Source organism: Phyllopteryx taeniolatus, chromosome 17 (genome assembly GCF_024500385.1).
Source record: "Phyllopteryx taeniolatus isolate TA_2022b chromosome 17, UOR_Ptae_1.2, whole genome shotgun sequence".
NCBI classification, from domain to species: Eukaryota; Metazoa; Chordata; class Actinopteri; order Syngnathiformes; family Syngnathidae; genus Phyllopteryx; species Phyllopteryx taeniolatus.
In genome coordinates this window covers 5,711,464-5,734,116 of record NC_084518.1, presented here as the reverse complement: position 1 = coordinate 5,734,116, position 22,653 = coordinate 5,711,464, and the positions used below count along the sequence as shown (strand labels likewise).

At 40.8% G+C, this 22,653-nt stretch overlaps 3 protein-coding genes and 1 long non-coding RNA gene across 6 annotated transcripts in view; 3 read left to right on the top strand and 1 right to left on the bottom strand.

The window, feature by feature from the left end:
• Positions 1-64: 64 nt before the first annotated feature.
• ckma (creatine kinase, muscle a) lies at positions 65-4,256 on the bottom strand. The gene is made up of 8 exons (XM_061751337.1): positions 4,097-4,256; positions 2,976-3,184; positions 2,717-2,871; positions 2,512-2,644; positions 2,156-2,327; positions 920-1,043; positions 629-818; positions 65-538 (listed from the first exon to the last, which is right to left on the bottom strand). The coding sequence occupies exons 2-8, from the start codon at positions 3,166-3,168 to the stop codon at positions 360-362; spliced, it is 1,146 nt and encodes a 381-aa protein (XP_061607321.1). The 5' UTR covers positions 3,169-3,184; positions 4,097-4,256; the 3' UTR covers positions 65-359.
• A 7,913-nt stretch (positions 4,257-12,169) lies between these two features.
• Positions 12,170-16,214, top strand: LOC133467290 (uncharacterized). Of its 2 annotated transcripts, XR_009785186.1 has the most exons (3): positions 12,170-14,048; positions 14,877-14,986; positions 15,421-16,214. It is a non-coding gene; the product is annotated as an uncharacterized LOC133467290 (long non-coding RNA). The 2 variants fall into 2 exon arrangements; XR_009785185.1 differs by having other exon boundaries at positions 14,877-16,214.
• Positions 16,215-17,236: 1,022 nt separating this feature from the next.
• On the top strand, positions 17,237-21,034 carry nccrp1 (P1, F-box associated domain containing). The gene is made up of 6 exons (XM_061751992.1): positions 17,237-17,405; positions 18,547-18,627; positions 18,702-18,798; positions 19,030-19,125; positions 20,522-20,660; positions 20,735-21,034. Exons 1-6 carry the CDS (start codon positions 17,279-17,281, stop codon positions 20,879-20,881), a joined length of 687 nt encoding a protein of 228 aa, XP_061607976.1. The 5' UTR covers positions 17,237-17,278; the 3' UTR covers positions 20,882-21,034.
• Positions 21,035-21,940: 906 nt separating this feature from the next.
• slc8a2a (solute carrier family 8 member 2a) overlaps positions 21,941-22,653 on the top strand; it is a 31,305-nt gene continuing 30,592 nt past the window's right edge. Inside the window, exon 1 of one of the 2 annotated variants that reach the window (XM_061751990.1) lies at positions 21,941-22,294. The gene's annotated coding sequence lies outside the window, so the exon portion shown is untranslated. The remainder of the gene's footprint in view (positions 22,295-22,653) is intronic. The other variant, XM_061751991.1, reaches the window with a different exon arrangement.

The window sequence follows — 22,653 nt, the reverse complement described above, 5'->3', positions numbered from 1 at the left end:
CTTTCACTCCCTGTGCTGCCAAATAATGTCTGTAAGGATTTGTGACGTAAAGAACAAACTTACATGAATTTGTGAATGGGGCTTTTTTTTTTATTGAGCAGTGAACAGTTCCAATAATAATTACTTTTTATACCACAAAGTAGGTAATGCCACGTTTGCCAGGCAAGCCTAGCCGAGTGGGGATCGATCCTAGGATGTTACCGACCAACACGAGAGAGAATGTGAAAAAGCTGGAAGGACAAATAGGACGTGAGCAGAGTCAAGAGTCTCTCAATGAGCTGTCGTGTCCCCTGCATGCACACCAGTTGGCTCGATTGCACATGACATGGTCATGGGGGGGGAAACATGATTGTTCCTCTTTACTTCTGAGCAGGGATCATGCTGTCAATGGCCTCTCCCTTCTCCAGCTTTTTCTCCATTTCCACCATCAGCTTGACACCATCAACCACCATCTGGACCTGTTGGACCTCAGAGGAGCCCAGACGATCGGCGTTGGAGATGTCGAACACACCGCCCACGGAGGCGGTGTCTACACCACCTTTAGAGAAGCAGGGCGGACGTTTTGAAGTGCAAATTAGTCTTCACCGCACCGCAGAAATTTTGTGTGAATCAAGATCCGCATTCGTACCTGTGCCGCGCTTCTGCAGACGCAGCCTGGTGAGGATCTCCTCGAACTTGGGGTGCGTGCTCAGCTTAGGCAGCTTGACATGGACGCCACCACGCAGACCAGTCCCTAGGTTGGAGGGGCATGTTAGGATGTAACCCAGATGCTTGTTCCACATGAAGCCGTGGTTGTGCTTCTTGAAGATCTCCTCAATCTGGTGACAAAACAAAGACGGAAAGTTAAAAAAAAATTAATAAAATGCACTTTGCTATCACTCCCTCAGGGCATGATTAGACCTCTTGTTATTTTTTGCACCTTCTGAAGGCCAACACAGAAACGCTTGAAGACCTCCCTCATGTTGCCACCCTTCTGCATGGAGATGACACGCAGGTGATCCTCCTCATTCACCCAGACCAAGAAAGTCTTGTTGTCGTTGTGCCTTGAAATGGAAGCGAAGAAAATGAAAATGGGATGGAAAGTGGCATGGTGTGTTATAAATGTTTACTCTTTCAGTTTCAGGACTGACTATTGTCATTTCTAACTACATTCACTTGGGGAATAGTTCCCCCAGTTACTAATTCTCATCCAATTTGTAACAAAATATTGTTTGCCTGATAGTTCATCATGATGTCACTATCCACAAATGAAACAGAATGACACCTCTGTCCAATAGTGTTCCTGAAAACATAATACTGAAAGTGCTTGTAACGCTACGGCCCAAATAACCGATATACTCTATATGCTATACCACTTGGTGGAAATCTGGCTGTCATTTACAATATACATGATTATAAAAAAAATATTATTTTCATCAAATAGTTACAATCTTCGCCATCAAAAACTAATGAGCCCAACTTTCTTCTAGCTTTATTAATTGCAATAGAAAGGCCATATATAAAGCCTAAAAGTGGGGATTTCATAGCCGACTGTTCATCGTTTTTTTAAGGCTCGCTTAACTTGTTCATCATCAGAGACGTGCTGACCGCAAATTCCTTCTTTTAAAGGTCGTAAAAGGTGATACTCACTCAATCGGTCCCAGATTGAGTGAGTATGGCGGTTGGGTTATAGCTGTCACAGAGGTCACACGAAGCAGGCTGTTGTCCTTCACCTTTGATCCTGGACACCCACTTTTTCACTGTACCGTAGCCTATTGCAGCTTTCCCATACACATTATGCAACCTTTTGAAAATGTTTAGTGGTGGTCCTCTGCTTCTGACTGCATCCAACAATTATGTCATTTCCACAATGGCTGACAGGAAGACGACAGGTTTTAAGCAAAACTTTTTTTTTTTTTTTTTAAATAAACCAAACAAGTATTTGAACTGCAAACCATGAAACAAAATTCAATTATCATTAAGTTCAATTAAATTGCGATCATTATTTTTTGACTGCCCCTCGTAATCCAATAATCGCGGCATTTTAACATTGGTACCTGTTGACTGCAACTTGTAATGGATTAAATTAAATGGGTTGCTGGTTTGGTTACTAAAGTGGCTTCCTTGTCTACTTGTGATTGAAATTGTTGAATATCATTCAACGGTTCATACTCACCAGATGCCTCTGGCGTCAGGCCAGTCACGGGCCATGCCAGCACAAGTGAGAAGGGGGGAGACGGGCTTGTCAAACAGGAAGTGATCAGCGATGAGCTGCTCCTGTTCAGCGTCAGTCATAGACTTCAGGGGAAAGTATTTTCCCTTGAACTCACCATCCAGGCTGGTCAGAGCTGGTGAGATGTGTATCATTAGGAAATTACATGGTTTGTGTTGAAAACATAACCTGCTACAAGTGATAATGAAATGCCATCACTATGATGGATTCAACAATTTCTAATGAATTCCTTGAAATTGTTATTGCTATTGCTATTGTTTACATCCTGTCTTACGATCCAAGTAAGCACTCAATCGTACCCTCGACGGACAGCTTCTCAATTATTCTGCGCTCGCCACGGCTGTTGTGGGGTGGCAGAGTGAATCCCTTGATGCTGCGGCCAGTACGGACACGGCTGGACAGAACGTAGTTGGGGTCCAAGTCATCACCACCCTGTTAACAAGAACAAAATAGTCGATATTCATGCACTCCTCAGTTTTATTTTGGGTTGTTTTCATTCATGACCTTCAGGTTCTCGAAGTTCAGATCCGTCTTGTGGTTGTCATTGGGGCCGTATCCACTATGACGGTCAGAGATGATGGGGTCCAGCAGTTCCTTGAAAACCTCGTAGGACTCTTCATCACCAGCAACACAGCCAACAGTCATGATGAAGGGGTGACCTAAGGAGCGAATAATGAGTGGATGGGGGTTGGAACTGGTTTATTTCAAGAGAAAAACATATTTTTTTACTGGTGCATTTGGTTAACAAATGACAGTGTCATACCGGGGTTGTCAACACCAGTCTGGATGACATCATCCACGGTGTAGCCACTAGGTGTCTGCTTGTCCCTCAGCCTGCCATACATTTCCTTGGTCAGAACCTTGGCCATGTGGTTGTTGTGCTTGGACAAGTCAGGATACTCATCCTCAACTTTGTAGTTGAGCTTGAAGTTGTTGTGGGTGTTTCCGAAAGGCATGGTTGCTTTTCTAACACTGCAAAAAAAAAAAAGACGCAGACACGAGATGTCTCGTAAAACACAAGTAATCAGACATGATCGTGATCTGAAAAATGACATGATATAGGATAGTTGAAAAGAGACAGCTGCTGGCATTTTATGTGCCCCAGAGGAATCCTGGTTACATGTGTTATACGATTTCCAACGTATCATATGACCAGTTAAAATAGAGTGGGTTGGGAAGGAGAGGGAGTGAAGTGGGGCTATTTTTAGCTCCGTCACGTCTTCAAGTTGTCCTGAAGATATGCAGAAAGCTGTCGCTTATCAAATTTACAACCGTGTCCTCATTTTACTGGTTAACATGTTCAGCAGTCACGCTTTCCATAATAAAACAGCCTCCACATTTGTATCACGCTTGTGCTGGTCACCCTTTGGGATCAAGTTTTGTCGTAGCTAAACTCCTAACAAAGCTCTGACAATCTGCAGCAGTGCTTTCCTCTGCTCTACACTGTCCATTTTTCATTTTCCATGCAGGCATGTTTTACTTGTGATCCTAACTAATGCATGCAGTGATATAAGTGGCACATTAGATGACATATGATATCTAATGCGCTACAACCAGTTAATTCAATTGTTCTATTTGTTTAGATAATTCCGCATGGCAAATAACTTTTTGCAACTACACCATTCCGGTTGGATCTAAAAAGCCAGTTTGTAAGTGAAATTGTGTCGATCACCTCGTCTATACAGTACATTCTGGCATCCCGAAAATGTTGCAAATGTGTACTTCAGTCAAAAATCAATCAATTAATCCATGTAGTATCGTAGGAAAAAAACCTTGTAAAAAGAGTTGTATGACATTCTCATATTTTGTAGGCTTTTTTAGAATTCTCAAATACTGTATCCTAATCTTCCTTCTTGAATCGAACTGATGAAATGTAATATTTACCTGCACACTAGACAAGAATAGAGGTAACAGTCCTTGGGATCAGATCCTGTTCACTGCGGCCAAATTAGGGGTCACCCAGTTCTGAAGGTCTTTGCTCCCTGTTTATATACTGGGCCGACACTCAACCATTGGTCTTGCCATTTTAGTGCCTGCTCCACTCTGATTGGCTAGAGCCTGTGCACGAATACTCTGATGCAAACTTCATGACAGGGGCACACTTCAGTCAGCCGAGAAGGGCGCCCGCAGCTGTACCGTCACCCCACGCACGCACACACGCACCCACCCATACATAGCACCAATGGATGATGAGAGTATCTGAGCTGTGAAGGGGGTCACGATGGTAGAGCCGTCACCAGGGCAGAGGAGTTGAAACAAAAGCTGAGCTGTTTTTTCCCCCCGCCACCCAAAGCAGTCACACAGAGCAAAGGGTCTTGGTGTCAGGTGTGGAGGTTGGAAAGGGTTGCTGGAACTTTTCCATTAATCCATGATGCCTTATGTCAATACGGCTCAAGGAAACGTCTAGCCCTCAGATCAGTGGGTTCTTAGTCTGCAGTGGCAATGCTCACGATGCTAATCTCATATTCCCGTTTGATACCTGCTTTGTGGCAACTTTACTAGACAACACAAGGGGAACCACCACTAACGTTTTCAAAATGCTGCATAAGGTGTCTGGGTAAGCTGCAATAGGTGACAGCACAATCAAAAAAGTGGCTGTCCAGGATCAAAGACGAAGAACAAGAGCCTGCTTTGGGTGATTTCCGAGACAAGCAAAGGAGCTCGTAACGTCCTCAGTTCCTTTGGCCGGGCAACCATAACCCATCCCCTATACCCACCCCATCTGGCACCATCTGGTTATCACCTTTTTGGACATTTAAAAGGAGTTAGGGATCAGCACTTTTCCGATGACAACAAGTTAAGCAAGCTGTCAAAAAAATGCTGCTTTAAAGAGCAGGCTACTGAATTTTACGAGGTTAGCATACATGCCCTTGTTCATCGATGGACACTTGGTGTTGAGAAAAAGGGAGATTGTATTGAAAAGTTGCTATGAAATAAAAAAATTATTTCTATGCATATATTGCCTTTCTCTTGCAATAAATAAAGTTAGAGGAAAATCGGGATTGATGCTAATAGCTAATGTTGTTGTATGTTTTAGTCTTCAACTGTGCAAAGTGCAATGCTATCACTATCAACTTGTTTAAAGTTACCTTCGGTAGTTTGTTAGGAAAAATATAAATGTATATACTGTAACTGTATTTTTATATTATTTTATCTGCTACTCAGCTCCCAATTTCAGATTCTTTGTATGCCTGATATCCATGTGGTGGTTCGCATATCTGACTAACAATTACTGTATGAGGTTCTGCGTTCAAATCTTATCTGCGGCCTTGAGTGAGTGAGTCTGTTTGTTTATATGTGCACTGCAATTAGCTAGTGACCAGAGTAAGTGTACCCCGCCTCTCACCCAAAGCCAGCTGGGATAGGCTGCAGCTCATCCGCGACCCAAATGACGACAAGCTGTATAGAAAATCAATTGATGGATGGATGGATGGATGGATTGAAGTACACTAGCATCAATGTCATGTAAATTCAGTTGTGACGACTTCAGCAATGTAAGGAGAGACTTAAATTATTATTAATCATGCAATATAGTAGTGATGCTTGATACCCCTTTTTTTTGGACTGATATCCGTCTGAGTATTCACTCTTGAGTACTCACCAATACCTAGTACTGATACCACTAGTACTTTTGATACATAATATTTAGCATAGTGACATATAATTGTGACGAAAGACCCATGTTTCCTTCTGACACACATGATGATTCGCCGATGTGTCATACCAACACCGTGTAATGCCAACTACTGGTGAGGAGGAATTATTTGATGTCAAATTATTTTGCCTTGAGTATTGGTGACTGGTAACGGCAGCCTACACAAGTATGCAATACCTTGAAATAAGGCCAGTATTGGTACTCACCCATCTGACAATATATTCTTATTTTTCATATCTTTCCCTCCATTCCTCAGGCATCTTCTCACCCGCTAGAATTCTGTTAGACAACCTGGTCAAAAAGTCCACAACCACCTCTCCTAGATGCTTCCATACCTCCACAGGTATGTCATCAGTACACACGGCCTTTCCTTTTTCAATCCTCTTTAGTGCCTTTCTAACTTCCCCCTTATTAATCATTGCCACTTCCTGGTCCATCACACTCGCCTCTTCTACTCTAACTTTGCTCTCATTTTCCTCATTCATCAACTCCTCAAAGTATTCTTTTCATCTATCCAGCACAATATTGGCACCAGTCAACACTTTTCCATCTCTATCCTTGATCACCCTAACCTGCTGCACATTATTCCCATTTCTATCCCTCTGCCTGGCCAACCTGTATAGATCTTTCTTCTTCTTCTTTTGTGTCCATGCTGGCATACATACCATCATATGCCTCTTGTTTGGCCTTTGCCACCTCTACCTTTGCCCTATGTAGCATATCCATGTATTTCTTTCTCCTCTCCTCAGTCCTCTCAGTGTCCCACCTCCTCTTAGCTAATGTCTTTCCTTGTATTATTTCCTGTACTTTGAGGTTCTAGCAACAAGTCTCCTTCTCCCCGTTCTACCAGAAGATACACCAAGTACTCTCCTGCCCGCCTCGCTGATCACCTTGGCTGCAGTGGTCCAGTCTTCTGGAAGCTCCTCCTGTCCCCCGCGAGCCTGTCTCACCTCTCTCCCCAAAAAGCCGCACAACGCACTTCCTGTCTCAGCTTCCACCATATGGTTCTGTGCTCTGCCTTTGTCTTCCTAATTTTCCTCCCCACCACCAGAGTCATCTTACACACCACCATCCTATGCTGTCTAACCACACTCTTCCCTACCACTACTTTACAGTTGGTAACCTCCTTCAGATTACACCGTGTGCACAAGATGTAATCCACCTGCGTGCTTCTACCTGCGCTCTTGTCGGTCACCCTATGTTCCTGCCTCTTCTGGAAAAAAGTGTTCACTACAACCATGAGCATCCTTTTTGCAAAGTCGACCTACCATCTGTCCCTCCAAGTTCCTTTCCTGGATGCCGTACTTCCCCATCACTTCTTCATCACCCCTATTTCCTTCACTAACATGTCCATTACAATCTACACCAATCACGACTCTCCCTCTCTGTCTGGGATGCTCAGAGCTACTTCGTCTCGCTCTTCCAGAATTTCTCTTTCACCTCTAGGTCACATCCTACCTGTGTGGCATAGCCACTAATCATGTGACACATAAGATCCTCAATTTCAAGTTTCAGCCTCATCACTCAATCTGATACTCTTTTTGCCTTTAAGACATTCTTAGCTAACTCTTCCTTTAAAATAACCCCGACTCCATGTCTCTTCCCATCTACACCATGCTAAAGTAATTTGAGCCCTGCCCTTAAAGTTCTAGCCTTACTGCCTTTCCACCTGCTCTCCTCGACACACAATAAATATATCAACCTTTCTCCTAATCATCATGCCAACCAACTCCCGAGCTTTTCCTGTCATAGTTCCAACATTCAAAGTACCCACATTCGGTTCTAGGCTCTCTGATTTCCTCTTTTTATTCATTTTCTATAGTGCTTGTCCCCATTCGGGTCACAGGTGAGCTGTAGTTGTTGATAATAATGAATAAGAATAATAAGAATAAGAATGATAAAAAAAATAATATTATTGCTATTATAATTAATGATTAAATAGTGGCATAGGGTACAGTATTATGGAAATGAAATGAAATTGCCGTGCCGTTCCGCTTTAAAGGGCAGATCCAGGATTTTTTTCATGCTGCTTTTTAAAAAGATTTTTGACACAAATGAACTTTAAATTTAAAAAAAATAATAAATAAATACAAAATAAAAAGCATATGTAGGCGGTGGGTGACTATAAAGGTAATTGATTTGGCGCAGGTCCTGCCATCAGTACAGTTCTGTCCGTCACTTAAAATGAATACAGGACTTTAAAATTTCAATGCAATTTAAAATGAAAGCAGCGCAAGACACATTTGGGAAGCGCTGTCTTTTGCAGTTACAGTACTACTACTACTACAAATAAGTCTCGAGTGTTATCCGAGGCACTGTTCTGTGGGATACCTCAGTTGACTCGAACTAGCAGCTGACTGGCACCTGTTTGGCGCCAGTCCCCGTTATTGCTGTGTGAACAACCGGTGCTACCTCCCTCCCAAATAATAACCCTACTCTCCCTTCTCACCTTCAACTCAGACCCTGTGTCACCTGCCTTTTTTATATTTAACTTTGCACCACTCTTATTGTCATGCACCTTCTTTCTTCTTGGCCTTTTAAGTTCTAATAGCGAGTGGAGGCTTTTCAGCACAGTGTGCCATTGCCTTGCATTGAAATCATGTCTCCTGTTACGCAGCTGTCTGTTGACTCTCCTCCTCTAAAAGGGGAACCATACTCCATTAGTCTGTGCAATTCTGATGCCATGTTCTGGCTTTTCTCTTTTCTGTGTGCTGCATAAAATGTGTACAATATACTTCAAAATTGTCCTTCAGCAACCCTTGCCTTTCATGAGCGGTTTGGTGTTTTGGTTGTGACTGCACCGTGAGTGTGCATGCATGTTTTTTGGGTGCGCTATGATTTCCCTCTACAATGTAAGTGTGCTTCTGAGTTATAAAATAGCAACAATCATACCGGATTCATTTTTGTTCTTCGGTTAAAGGCTGAATGTAATAGCAGTGTAGTATCACCCACCAATACTATACCAGCGGCTGGCTCTTGACATTTGACTCACAGCATTTGATTGCTCGTCAGTTATTCAACAGGGCATTGCTGTGGTGTATGTACATTCTGCAAATGCCACCTATGGAGTTCCTCACAAGAAACAGAATACTTGAAAGTACCATCAAGCCACAGAAATATAGTCTCCTCCATATTAACCGTATGTAGCATTTCTATGGAATAATAGCGTTGAAAAGAATAGTGAAGACAGGTTTGTGTCACAAAATACATTGTGTATAAAATATTTTGATTCTACTACTCCACATTTTCTTATGCAAATGTTTTCATCCAACTCAGTGCTGCATAGGAAGTTTGTTGCATTGCAGGTTAGGCCTAGTTGAAAATATATAACTTGACCCTTGGAAAGGAATCCATGCCAAATGCACTGACCCGTGCCAGAATAGCTCAGTGTCAAGCTGCAGCTGCGCCCAATGCATACTGAGTATTACATATACTGAGTATTGGGTTTCTATTGTTCAGGACTCAAACCTCTCAGGAATCGTAATATTTGCTTCATTGTGGAACCATTTCGTTAAGGCATGACTGTGAAAGGAACGCGAGGGGCTTGGCAACCACACCCAATGACGTGGCAAGCCGCTATAAATAATACTTTTGTATTAAACGCTTCATTCCCCTGTCCCCCTCACTTACAACTAAACACCTGTTTGTTGGGAACTGTGAGACGTAGAGCATGAATGCAAAATAAACAAGAATGACATGAATGATCTATATGTCAAATTACAGTTTAGATTTTACTAAACTTACTCGCGTAATTCAGTAAAAAGTAGAATTTGGTGCAATTTGAATGGAAATGGAACACCATATTCATTTTTGTTTTGCAGACCTAACGTGGTTATATTTTGGTGGCAAAACTTGTCAAAGAGTTGGTGATTGGTCTTCTGCCTTTGAAACTAAAGCCAGCAGGAGTCACAAGTCCATCTTGTGGTCAAGGAATGCTATAATTATATCAGGCGAGCTCAGTTGGCAAGATTCACCGACACCCTAACAAACATGAACCCCTATTCATCGTGGCCCCTGATTCGGTTTCATCCAGTCAGTCCACTATCCATCTCAACCTTCCCTTGACCTGACGTCTCAGAGCTTTGGCTAGAACTCCAAATTGATTAGTCAGCTGCGAATTGTTTGAGGTGAATTTTAGTTTTTTTGTCTTTCAAAAACTGCCACGTTCTCTGATAGACAAACCTGCAATTTTTCAATGGATTATTCTTTTATTTATGCATTGTTTTAAATTATACAATCCTGGTCTTTCTTTTTTTTTAATGTAAAGATATGTACAAAATGTCAAGGTGGCAAACAACCAAAGCAATCACTACTCTTCCTGCTGATTCATAACATTAAAAATAAATAATCCCTTTCATGTGCATGCAATGTAAAACATTTTGCAATTGTTTTCCATCATCCCATTTTGAACCAGATCAACTTAATGTTGTCCTTTCAGCGCCTATGGAAGCTGTGCGAACACGTATAACTGTCCAAGATTTGAATCTGCATGTGAGTAACAAGAGACGGCACGGAAAAGGGCGTGAAGAAATTGGATACTCGAGCAACGATAAAGAGGCCTCACAGTCAAATGTGTTCAGGTAAGTACAAGACGTGGTTCAACACGAAGCCAGGTCGAGCTGTGAAATGAAGACTTGTATGTAGATAATGTGCTTACTCACCAGCTTGGCTCGCGTCATGTCAGGAAGACGGGGATCCTCGCAGGCACAGATAAATCATGGCGGTGAACATTCTGTAAGATGTTGCTTCACTCATTCAGTGCCAGCCCTCCCAGTTAACATGGATATTTGACTTCTAAAGCAGTCAGTGGCACCGAACGTGGTAAGATGTACATTGCCCTTTGTTGAAATGAGAACGGTAGGTACAATGTAGCAACTCAATTATATTGTGTAATAAGAAGCAGTTAAAATTCATGGCAAGCCCTTTAAACCACTTCATCCATGCAGAGACATGTGCCACTGGGTGGAACTCTTTCAGGCTGGCTGGTATCTTCCTTGGCACCGGAAGATGGCGGGTATCTTGAAGCGTGTTAGCATGAGAGATTGAGCCAGGGAAGACTGGAATATCAAAAGGAACTTTGGCACGCCGTGCTTAAAAGCCATTAGCACCAATGGATGCTCAGAGGTTTGACAGCCCTGCTGCTCTGTGAATGAAAGATGCACTCACCCTAACATATCTTCTGCGTTAGTTTTTTCCATGCTGTCTGCCAGTGGCCAAATAGTTTTTTGTTTTTTTTTTCCATTTGTGATTCACAAACGTCTATTTAAAGGTCACCATCAGACTATAATTATTAGAGTTAATGGTATTATGTGAAGAAAGTGACACTACGGAAATAAAGTTCATGAGCTCTTCCAGTAAGGAAAGTTGCTGTCATGGAGTGTTGTTTTGTTTCGCGATGGCACATGCAAACATGCTGGAGACCGAATGTTAGGACAAAATATGCTCTATATTCTTTTATTCTATATCCCTTAGTTTCTGTGTCATTTTCATGACTTCAATAGTTCTTTTGTTCTTGTGTGACCTTTTCAAATGTACCTAGTAGCTGTACCGGCCTCCCTTTTCTCTCAAGGACAAGATAAGTACGTGAATAGGTCTTTCTTTCTTCTTTTCTCATCTCCCTCCCATTTTAATTGAACTCGGCGTTCCTCTTGCATGTTCTTCAGGGACGGGGAGAACTGCGAGGCAACCGCAGGTTCCTCTCTTGTCTGTCTCTCTCTCTCTTTGCAAAGATTTCTCTTTTCTTCTTGTCATAAAAATCCACAAAGACAAGATTGCTTCCTCACTTATTCTGTCCGAAAAAGATTTGGAATTAAATAAAATCAGTTGGAAGCATCATACTGTAGACCTGGCCCAGTGCTCTCAGAGCCGTGCAATCAATTTAATACTGAAGCTGAGCTGAAGATAACCGTAAATAGCTGAATCGTTGGCCAAGGTGGTGAGTAGTTGTATACTGCTTAAACTCGGGTTGTAGGAGTATACTACTAGTGGGGAGTTTCTTTTCACCCATGAATATTTGCCTCCTGTCGACGGAATGCGTTTGTTCACCTGCTGTGAGTAGATTACCTCATATATCATCAGGCAGCTGACATGCAATGGCGGTATGTAACACCCATTAGGCATAGAAGCCCAAGTTGTGGATGACAGGTGTCCAATGTCCTATATGGATAGAAGTGTGATGAACATAAAAGAACAGAAGAGAAGAGCGACACATTTATAAAAAAAAAAAAAAAAAAAAACATTTATCTACAACAGCATTACTGTTCATGCACATGCTGTAAGCAGTGATTCAAAGTGTACAGAGAGAGAATCTTTGTCTGTTGTTAGAAAAGGCCGAGAGCCGGAGTGAAATTAGAGTCAATGAGGCATTTTTCTTTTGACCCAATAAGGTGCGCAGTCAATCTGTTTGAAATTTTGTGATATAATCTTAATTCTCTTTGCCTGCGATCGAATGCCATTGACATTTCATGACACAAAAGTGTGACATATACAGGGTGCGTGTATAGTAATTTTAAATGGATTGTGCACGATGTATTCTTTATTGTTGTTTTTTTGACAGTTTTTGGGAATTTTTTTTGTAGTGTGTTGACAAATGTTAAAGAGGGTGATAAAGATGCTATATTTTTATATACAGTTACATAGAAGGGCAGTAGCAAGGGGATAATATGGTGTGTGGTGGTTATTTGTAGTGAGCAACTTGTGTTTTTCGTGTTTGTGGAAACAAGCAGAGCAGAAAAGCAAACAGCCAGGAGTGACAATTCATGCTGGTGCCATTTTTTTAAATTATTTTTTTGGTCTAAGCAAAAGTGGAAGGAATGAAACAAAATCCAATACACTTTTTTTGACAATTCATAACGACAACAGATCCAAAGAAGTGCTTCTCTAGAAGAGCCCGGGCGTGGCATCGGCATCACGAAACAGTTGTCCGTCAACTCATAGCTTGACAACTAGCCACGCTTGTTTGCCTTTCTTACGGCGGTGGTACAAGATTTTACGACTCACGTTGATTTCCTTGGGGAACTGGTCGTTCATTCCAAACAAAGTCCCTTTGAGCTCACGACCTTTTGATTTCCCGAACACTTTCTGCTGAAAGTGTTCAAACTTTGTAATGATGGGACGTTTCCTGGACGAAGGCCTCCCAATCGATGAACACGGTGAAAGGTAATCTTGTCGACTGTATCTTGAGCGCGGACGTCATCCTGTTCAATGCAAAAGTGTGGTTTGATTATTTTTTTTTCACAATGATTATTATTTATTTATTTATTTTTCTAACTAGGCAGCTGAAAATGAAGTCCTAAACCGGGAGGTCACGACAGAGACCCTTACCATTAACCAGTGCAGAACTCTACATCTTTCTGAATGTTTTATTTACTCCTTAAGAGAAATGACATACAACAGGTCTTTGTTATACAGGCCTTTCCACCAACTGCTAATTACTCAAAAAAGAAAAGACAACAGAAACTTTAGGTCACTGATGCAAAAGCATCAGACTCCAGCTTCCATTGTTTGGCATGGAACAATATGTTTGTTCCAGGGGGCAACTGGAACAACCAAGTATGTACAGCATAAATGAAAAGCTAAATTGTATTTTCTTGACACAAAACACAGCGGATTATCTGACAAAGGCACCTCACTTGGAATTACACAGTAACATACTCTCAGACATGAAAAACATCCCAATCAACGTAGCATTGAGCGCACGTGTTGGACGAGCCGACCCCTCCCTGTCCACGCCCACATTTACATATGCAAATCATATTTAAATGAACCCTGCACCTGAGATCCCAATCTCTGCATGAGCAATGTAATGAAGAAAGATATTTTTTTCTGAATGTGAAGTTGCTCAATGAAGTGGAGGTGCGCAAGAAAATCCTCTTTGGCACGCTCTCCTCCGGCGTAAACAACAAGCGAAAGAAGAGGGAATGGGACAGCGTGTGTGCGGCTGTCAATGCTGTGGGGTCAGAACAGCGCACACACGCTGAACTAAAAATAGAAGTGGTCAGACATTAAGGTGGATGGGAAGCGGAGGACAGGTGCCCACCGCCAAAGTGTGGCCAAAACAGGCGGAAGAAACAGCCCGGAGGGCCTCACCCCGTTCGAGGGGAGAGTCGCCGCGATCATGGGTGACACTCCTCACTCAGGGGTGGTGGGAGCACATGTGGCTGACTATGATCACCCCACAAGGTAAATACCATGTATTTTTAGAACTCGCAACAAATGTTCATACAGTAACCTACACTCAGACCTGTGAGAGAAAGGTTCATGCGTAAATGTTATATTTATGCTTTTTGCAATCGGTCTTTTGAATTCAAATAGAAGCACATCAGCATATCAAAAATGTTGACTCCTGCTTGATTACTTAGTCATTCAATTGGCGGTATAAATGATCGCCTCGATCAATTTATAGGCATCCTCACAAATCTCAGTGATTCATTAATACACTGGTCAACAAGTGAATTCAGAGTCTTGCTTCTTTTACATTGTTGAAGTCAAATGTTGCCGGGCATGAATTTGTTCATTAGTACTAATTGTTCATGTGTCTCTGATGTGCAGATTTATGATAACAGTTTCCCAGCATCACCTCTAAGTGTCGCCAAAGGAACAACAGCAGCAGAAACGTGCGTATGCCAGCCATGAAGTTGGCGTGAGGCACCGCACATTTCCACGGTCATTTCACGCTTGATCCATCTGAACTTCGCTGTGAAAAAGAAATATGTATCAAGTGTGAAATGACCGTGGAAATGCGCGGTGCGTGACGCCAACTTCATGGCTAGCGTACGCACGTTTCTGCAGCCGATGGTCCTTTGGCGACACTTAGAGGTGATGCTGGGAAACAAATCTGCACATCAGAGACACAAACAATTAGCACCGATGAACAATTCATGCCAGACAACATTTGATTTCAACAATGTAAAAGGAAAAGAAAGGATTTGGAATTCATATCAAAAAATATCAGTGAGATTATTCATTTTATTGGTAAGATCTGTGATCACTTGGATGCTCGTTTTCCAGAGGATGAATTCAAGGAGTGGTCTGCGTTTGATATTGAAGCGGCGAGCTCAGAGATCCGTTTTGAGTGCGGAACAGCAGATGTATAATCAACATAACGACATCGCGAGGTGGTGAGCTGGCTACACAAGTACTGCATGTGGTTTGGTTGACAGCATTGATGTACTTGGAATGGTATGATTTTAAAGATTACACATCCAGTGTAACATTTTTAGATATTTCCAAAAATCTTATTGATAAGCCACAACACGCCTTTGTAGTTGTGACAGGTATAAAAAGTAAATGATTTAATTTTTTTGTATAAAGTAAACTAGGGGTGTCCAAACTATGGCCCAAGGGTCTTTTGCAGCCGTAGCCATCAGTTTCTGCCTTGATTGGCTGTTAGCATAATGTTATATTCCTCTGAAACCGCAATGGTTTCTTAACAAATTAGACCTACAGCCTTTGACCGTACTTCAGTGAAAAAAATATTTAGTAGTCCTTAGTATATTAAACACTCTGCACTCCCTGTTGATTTTTGTTTTATTTGGCCCACTCATGGTTGAAGAAGGGTTCAGAGCGATAGAACAGCCGACGTCAAGTCAATGTATCACTGTACCTACTGCGCTTCCTGGTGGAACTACTGGGCATTACAGGACAACCCGATGGAACCACTGGGCATTATAGCACAACCTGGTGGAACCACTTGGCATTACAGGACAAGGTCAAATGAATGTAGTCATGATTTTGATATGATTTGGGCGATTTTGTACCAATCTTTGGCGGGCCGGATTGAAATGATCAGTGGGCCGGATGTGGCCCGCGGGCCGTAGTTCGCCCACCCCTGGCCTAGTTAATAACGGTCGGCGGTCTGGCTCATCGGCGTTGTGGCCTGTCCAACGCGCCATGGCCGTGCCCCACGGAGGCCCTCACAACGAAAACACTTCAGGGAGCGAGAACTGTTTATTACGTGCACTAGCTCACAAACGAATGGGCTAACCGGCTAGCAAGCTAACGAGGCAGCGAGCTTCATTGTATGGCATTTATTTATCTTATCATGTGAATAATGTTTCCCACTTGGCATCCATTGCAGCCTTTTCAAACTGAAAGGGGATCCTTTTGGGCGTTCTCTGACTTTGGAAATGAGGCAGGAATTTTCCCTCTGAAAAGTATTTTCACAAGTGTGTAATGAATCTACATAATGTATGGGTACTGAAATAAATGAACTTTTCTACCATATTCAAATGTATTGAGATGTCCCTGTATGCGGCAACATTAAATAAATAAATATGGAAATAAATGGATAAATATTGTAATGAATGAATGAATAAATATTGAAATAAATGTTATGTTATTATGTTATTTTGTTTCTTTGAGAATCTTTCATTTTAAAACAACTCTGAAGCGCTGCACAGTCCCAATCTGACAGTTCCAGTTAACAACAAGAAAACATTTTTATCCTTTTATAATCATAACGTTTCATACAGATCTTGTATTAGATTTATGTACATTTTGTAGCGGTACCTACAGTAAATGTTGCAGCCAGTGAGGTCATTGTACATACAGTAGTACTATGAATACAAATGTCTCTACCTTGTGGACTCGAGTAGCAAGTACAACACAAAATCCAGTTTGAGATGCTACTTGTACCGTTGTACGAACAGTCGGATTTAATATTCTTCAAATTACTTTTGCATTATAGGTGAGTTTATGATGTATATCTAAGAGAATTTTTTATAGTATTAATATACTGTAATTACAGTCATAATATTGTGTAGCAAAGACTAGGAATCCCTTGAATGCAAATCCAATTAATCATATTCCCACCAATTGTTTTTTAAGGATTTGCACTTCAATACAGCACAGTTTATATATATAAAAGTTTATATATATAAAAAGAATATAATAATTATATATATATATATATATATATATATATATATATATATATATATATATATATATATATATATATCCATATTATTATATTCTTTTTTTGTCTTTTTTCAAAACATGTCCCTGTTAAAATGAAAGGAGAATGAAATTAATATAAACAATCAAATAAAAGAAGAGGACTAAGGTGAATTATACAGAACTTTGAAATCAGCTCACTCTTCTCTCGCCCCCGTTTTGGCGACTATATAGTCCGAGGGGACGCCAACTACAGCCCCTCTGACAAAACCCTTGCCTGCAGGCTGCACCCCAACCCCCACCCTACTAAACCACTGCATATTATACAGCCTATACATAGTATATAAAAAACCAAACAGATGAGAGCCTCTTGACGTAAAAGCTTACTGTGCCTTTAAGGGCCCAGTCAGCAGCTTGCGCAGCCTCGCTGACCTTGCAACACTCTGGGTGTGGTGTGCAATAAATGTTCCAACGTACTTCCTCGTTGAAACACCGCACGCACTACTTGCCGAACCATGAGTGCCGCCTGTCAGGATGAGTGGGATCTGCAGGGCTTGCCGATGCCGCAGAGCCTGGACTGGAAGTCCGTTGATGAAGCCAAACCATTTGGGAGAAATCTGCTCAAGAACCCAACTCCTCACGGTACCATAGCAACAGAATTGAACTGGAGGGTCCTTGACCCCGCTGATAGCAAGAGCAGTCTAGTGTAGAAATAGCTGATTTTTAATTTTGAGACTCTCTTGGCTCCCGTGAAGGTCCAACCATATGGAATGTCCTATCACACTATTGTCAGTTGTCTTTATTACCAAGCAGTTCATCGAAATGAGATTTAGGGCTTGTAAAATAATTGTGGTTTGGACCAAAAGCTTTCTTTGAATAGTTATTGTATTTTCAAATCTGAAAACGTCATATGAACATAAGGGTCTGGTTTTAGATGCACTTAATACTGGCACTGTGGCACACAATATATTTCGAGATTGCTTTGCTGGTCTTAAAATATATCTTGCAAAAAAAAAAAAATAATAATAATGATTGTCGCAGTTCTCAATTAAAAACTTAAGTTTAAAGACTTTTAAAACTAAAAACGTATGTAATGGCTATTGTAGTAGGTCCTTAGGTTTTGTATTCTCGACATCATCGCAATGCTTGCAACTGAGCAGTTTAAAATAAGTTCGTTTTAAGAATGGGGATAGTAATCGATTAAATTACCAAAATCTAGACTGTTGTGTGGAATTGATTGTTGATGAACCTGTCTTTAAGCAAATGGAGAGCACTGCTTGGCTACAACCAGAAAAATCCCTGTATTCCGTCACTGCAGTAATTTAATTCTATTTTGACAGAAGAATGTCCGAGACCTTTTATTAGGACCCCTGGGAAGTTTGTCAACTGTGAGCTTGTGAAGGCCTTTAATACTCTTGTGATTAGGGGCTATATGAATAAACCTAAAACTTGATCACTTCATTTGTTAGGGTTAGTGAAAATATATAGTCTCATATCTGCTGTATTGTCGATTAAAGACATTTAGTCGCATGGCCATCACTAGTTGGTTGCAAACGGAAACGATTCCTATTTACTCATTATTATAAAGGAATCATCAATATTGGACGTTTATCCTGAAAGTCTACTAGGGTGCAAGTGTAAGATTAATGCGCAGTAATATAATGCGCTTTTAACACTGAGGCACACCCAGCAACCTTGTCAGGCAGACATGGCTTTATAATGTTTGCTGTGGACTAAATCCGCAGGTGTGGTGTTTTCACACTTTGTCCTCAACATTGCATAGGATTAAGTAAAGATATAGCTCCACCTGAACCTGAGCTGTCTGAAGTGCCCATGGACGGCCCACCGATTTTTCAACCAGAAGGTAGGAAATGGGACTGATTGGCATGTTTGACAAGAGTGTGAGAAGAATTGAACCATCTAAAGTTGAATTTCCAGGTGACTTCAGTGGCTGGACCACAAACACAGAAGTTCTCCCTTATGATAGCAGTGGTATTCCACAAGGGGCTGTTATCTGTGCTTTGCCTCAGTATAGGTAAGTCTCATTGTGGAGCAGATGCTAAAAGGACCATTGGACTGAATTTCTATTCATTGTTTTACTTTCTGAACATAATTATACACAAACAACTTTCACTTTTGACTTTGAGACCATCAGATTATTATTATTATTTGTTTTTTTTCCTGAGCTCAGGTCAGAGTCATAGTAAGCTGATAGTAAAATATTCTCTCTCTCTCTCTCTTTCTCTCTCTTTCTCTTTCTCCTCAGCTGGTTCTCCCTGGAGCAGACTGTGGACTTAAAGGCAGAGGGGCTATGGGAAGAGCTGCTGGATGATTTTCAACCGGAAATAGTGATTCACGACTGGTGAGTGAGCAATCGCCTCAAGCACACACAATGGAACATTTGCATTACAACATCATGCCTGATCAGCCTGGTTGCTAGGGACATTCCAAATGACTGCAAGTCATAAAAGTGTGTACAGATTTTGTAAATACATATACTATTTAAGTTTGTAATAATCCATTACTTTTTAGCAGTTCAGGCATTCAGTGTTTCTGTTTGTAGCCCTTTCTGGGCAAGGAATTAAGAGAGAGAGAAAAAAAACAGGTACTGTATATTAGCGGTGAAAGTGAAAACACACAAAATGGCTGAATCACACCATAAAACATATGCATTGTACAATACAGTATATAGAAACAGGATAAGTGGTTGAAATAGATTAATGAATAGAAAGTATATTACCCTGGCACGTACAGTGCTACGCAAAAGTTACATTTCTTGTTTTTTTTTTCGATTCTAATTCTGATCATACATAACTAGGTGTGTCACTGTTACTAAAGTGTAAGAAAGTGAAGTGTTGCCTTCCAATGTTTTTGTTAGTCAGCGGTCTACTTTCCGGTTCATGGAGAATGACAAATAGAAGAAGCATGGTGTCATTCTGCAGGGTGGACTGTTCCATTATTGCCATATTGGCTGAAATCAAAAATACATTCTTGTATCTGCACATTCATGCACATTCGGATTGTGGCATGGTGTGTTTCTTTTTTAGATCTTGTAGCCCACTTCACTTTTTCTGACAGGCACTATTTAAGATTACGTGAATGAATAAATCTGCCGGGAATTAGGCCTGGGTGTGGCCAGTAAAATTGAACTCATCTTCCCGAAAACTGTGATTAATCACAGTTAACTGATGATTTAATAAAGGGTGGAGACACATTTATTTTTCACGTCGGACCAGATTTTTTTTCCCCCCTTGATAAAATTCAGATGCAGAAACTTAATTTCGTATTTATTCGGGTTGTCTTTGTCAAATAATACAATTGGCTTGATGATCTAAAAAAATTAAAGTGTGGCAAATATGCAAAACAAAGAAAAAGATAGATGGATAAATAAAAATGGGCTAAGTACTTTTTTATGGCACGGTAAAAGATGTTTATCTGAGGTTACAATCATACAATGAGCTCCCTTTATAAAGGTTCCCCCCTTCTATTTTAAGATGGGGTTTTGTTTTCAACACTTAAATTAGATGTCAATTTGAACAGACCTGCAAAGTAGAATTACAATAATTGCAGTAGTACTTTTAAATGAATATTCCTCTAACATTGTGAACCAAAATTGAACATTTAAAAAAAAAATTAATTGACTCTCCATCCCTATTGATCATTTGATCCATGTTCTCCCTTAGTCTTCATCTCGATATCAAATAAAAATGTCGATACCTTAATTAAACGTCAACATTAACTTCACGTTATTGCACCAGGTATGAGGAGAGTCAAGTGCATCAGTCGATCTACCAACTACATGTGAAGTTATTGGGCGCAGACCAAAGCACGGTGATCTCAGAGCACTCTGTCAACCCCACTGAGGATCTGAGCACTTATTCCCACACATGGAAGGAGGTAGGCTCCTTTTGTTCTGTCTGCTGTTCCTTTTACATCTGATTTTCATTGCATGTCCCTCTGTTCACCCATAGGTGTCACACGTGTTCTCTGGCTACGGCCCGGGAGTGAGGTACATTCACTTCTTGCACAAACTGAAGAACAAATTCATGATGTCCTTCTTCCCCACCATGTTTACTGGCAGCTCAGTCGTTGTCAACCCTATCAAAACCAGCTCATAGACCTTTTCTGGAAAGGCTGCTGAAATGTACTCACAATTTCAGATTGTGAATTCTTACTTTTTAAATGATGATTCAATGGATGCTCTGGGACAAGACATTGCTGGCCTAGCAGTACCCATCTCAGAATTGAAAATAAATAGTCTACAAGTTTCATTCATTCTTCCATTCAAAGTTTTTGTCATTTTTCAAAACCATATACATACGTCCACATTAAAATGTGCATGATTCTGTGTACCGTATATGATATTATATGCCCCAAAACTAAATGCATATGGATACATGTTGTCTTTAACCTTCATGCACCATTTTCTGTAGCATTACAGTCAATGCATCTTGTTTATAGCAGAAGTTACTACTGAAGAGCGTATTTCTTGGCCCTTGCCCACAAGATTTTGTGGTATTTAAATCATTTCTGAGTAACCCTGCCTTAAAACAAACTATCATTGACACGCAACAGTTTTTAAAGCGACAGACTGTAAATCTATGAAAATAGGTCATTAAATGAGTTGCTTTTTAGTTACGTTTACAGTTACAGTTACAATTTTAGTGAAAAGTAAGTAAAAATTGCAGCAGAAGCTTGGATTAATCAAATTGTTTTTTTTCCCCCCCAGTCCACTTCCTCCTTCTGAAGCCGGCGCTTGTTATTGGCTCTCTCTGGTCATGTGCCATTCTGGCACAGTCTCAAACGTGACAGTTTTACCCATTATTGTATTGTATTGTAGTTCAATCTTAGTTTATCTGAGATTTTGAAAAGGTTAGACCGAGTTAGACTTCTAAATTATGGTAATTTTTGAACAGTTTAATCTTTATAATTTTGACATTTTTTTATGGAACATTAATGCCATCTGGTTGTCATATGAAGCGCTATTATATAAACTGTGCGCATTTGTCATTAGGTCAACATGGTATCATAGTTTTGAACATCAACCAACACATTTCTAAAACACACAAACACATTACAAACAAACATTGATTTACATTTCATCATGTTTTTAATCAATTTATTATTTGTGTATAGAACAAATATGTGGTTAATTCTGAAATAATGATCTAGGGTTGAAATACTTCATACAGTCATTCAAAATTATGAAAAGTAATCAAATGTAATTAGTTATGTGACTTTGAGGAAGTCATTGAAATCGTTACACGACTATTACATTTGAGTCGTGCTGACATTTAGTGGAAATCATACGTGATGACCCAAACTCAGTTGGGACGACTGGGAGGAGACAGTCAAGGCGTCACGTGACCTGCCGCGTGGGGCTCCAAGCATCACCAATGTTGCGTTCACGGGAAAGTTGACTCAGGCGTGTTCGCGTGCGTCGAGACGGGGATAGAGAAACCAGGCTTCAGACTTCATACGTTTTTAGAAGCAATATCACCTTCAACCGGAGCTGTGCCGTTAATAAGAAGGTAAGAGACTCAACCGACGTAAACGTAAGCGGTGATGATATACGGAGGTGAAACCAAAAACATTTTGAGACAACTAGCTAGGCCCACATTCCCCAACAGCATCACCTGCCCGAATATTTCATAGTAGTAAGTGTGTTTCCAGAGTTTGACTAATACTTTGTCTTTCACTGTTTAAATGTACCTTTTGCTTTTTGTCTGAACAGTGCACACTCAATGGCTACAACTTAGGCACACAAGTGCTGCCTTTACAAAGATTGTTTAGGGTTTAATAGGCAATGTTTTTAAACAAAACTGTACACGGTACACGTTTTTTTTTTTTGTATTACGCTTGTCCTCATTATAGTTTAGGTTGAACTGGA

Excerpts from the sequence above, each read along its gene's own strand:
- ckma (XM_061751337.1), bottom strand. The coding sequence starts at position 3,168 with ATGCCTTTCGGAAACACCCACAACAACTTCAAGCTCAACTACAAAGTT. Across the intron at positions 2,328-2,511 it reads TGAGAAGCTGTCCGTCGAGG|CTCTGACCAGCCTGGATGGT; the intron begins GTACGATTGAGT and ends ACATCTCACCAG. Across the intron at positions 819-919 it reads TCTGTGTTGGCCTTCAGAAG|ATTGAGGAGATCTTCAAGAA; the intron begins GTGCAAAAAATA and ends TTTTGTCACCAG.
- nccrp1 (XM_061751992.1), top strand. The coding sequence starts at position 17,279 with ATGAGTGCCGCCTGTCAGGATGAGTGGGATCTGCAGGGCTTGCCGATG. Across the intron at positions 17,406-18,546 it reads CAAGAACCCAACTCCTCACG|GATTAAGTAAAGATATAGCT; the intron begins GTACCATAGCAA and ends AACATTGCATAG. Across the intron at positions 20,661-20,734 it reads ATTCCCACACATGGAAGGAG|GTGTCACACGTGTTCTCTGG; the intron begins GTAGGCTCCTTT and ends GTTCACCCATAG.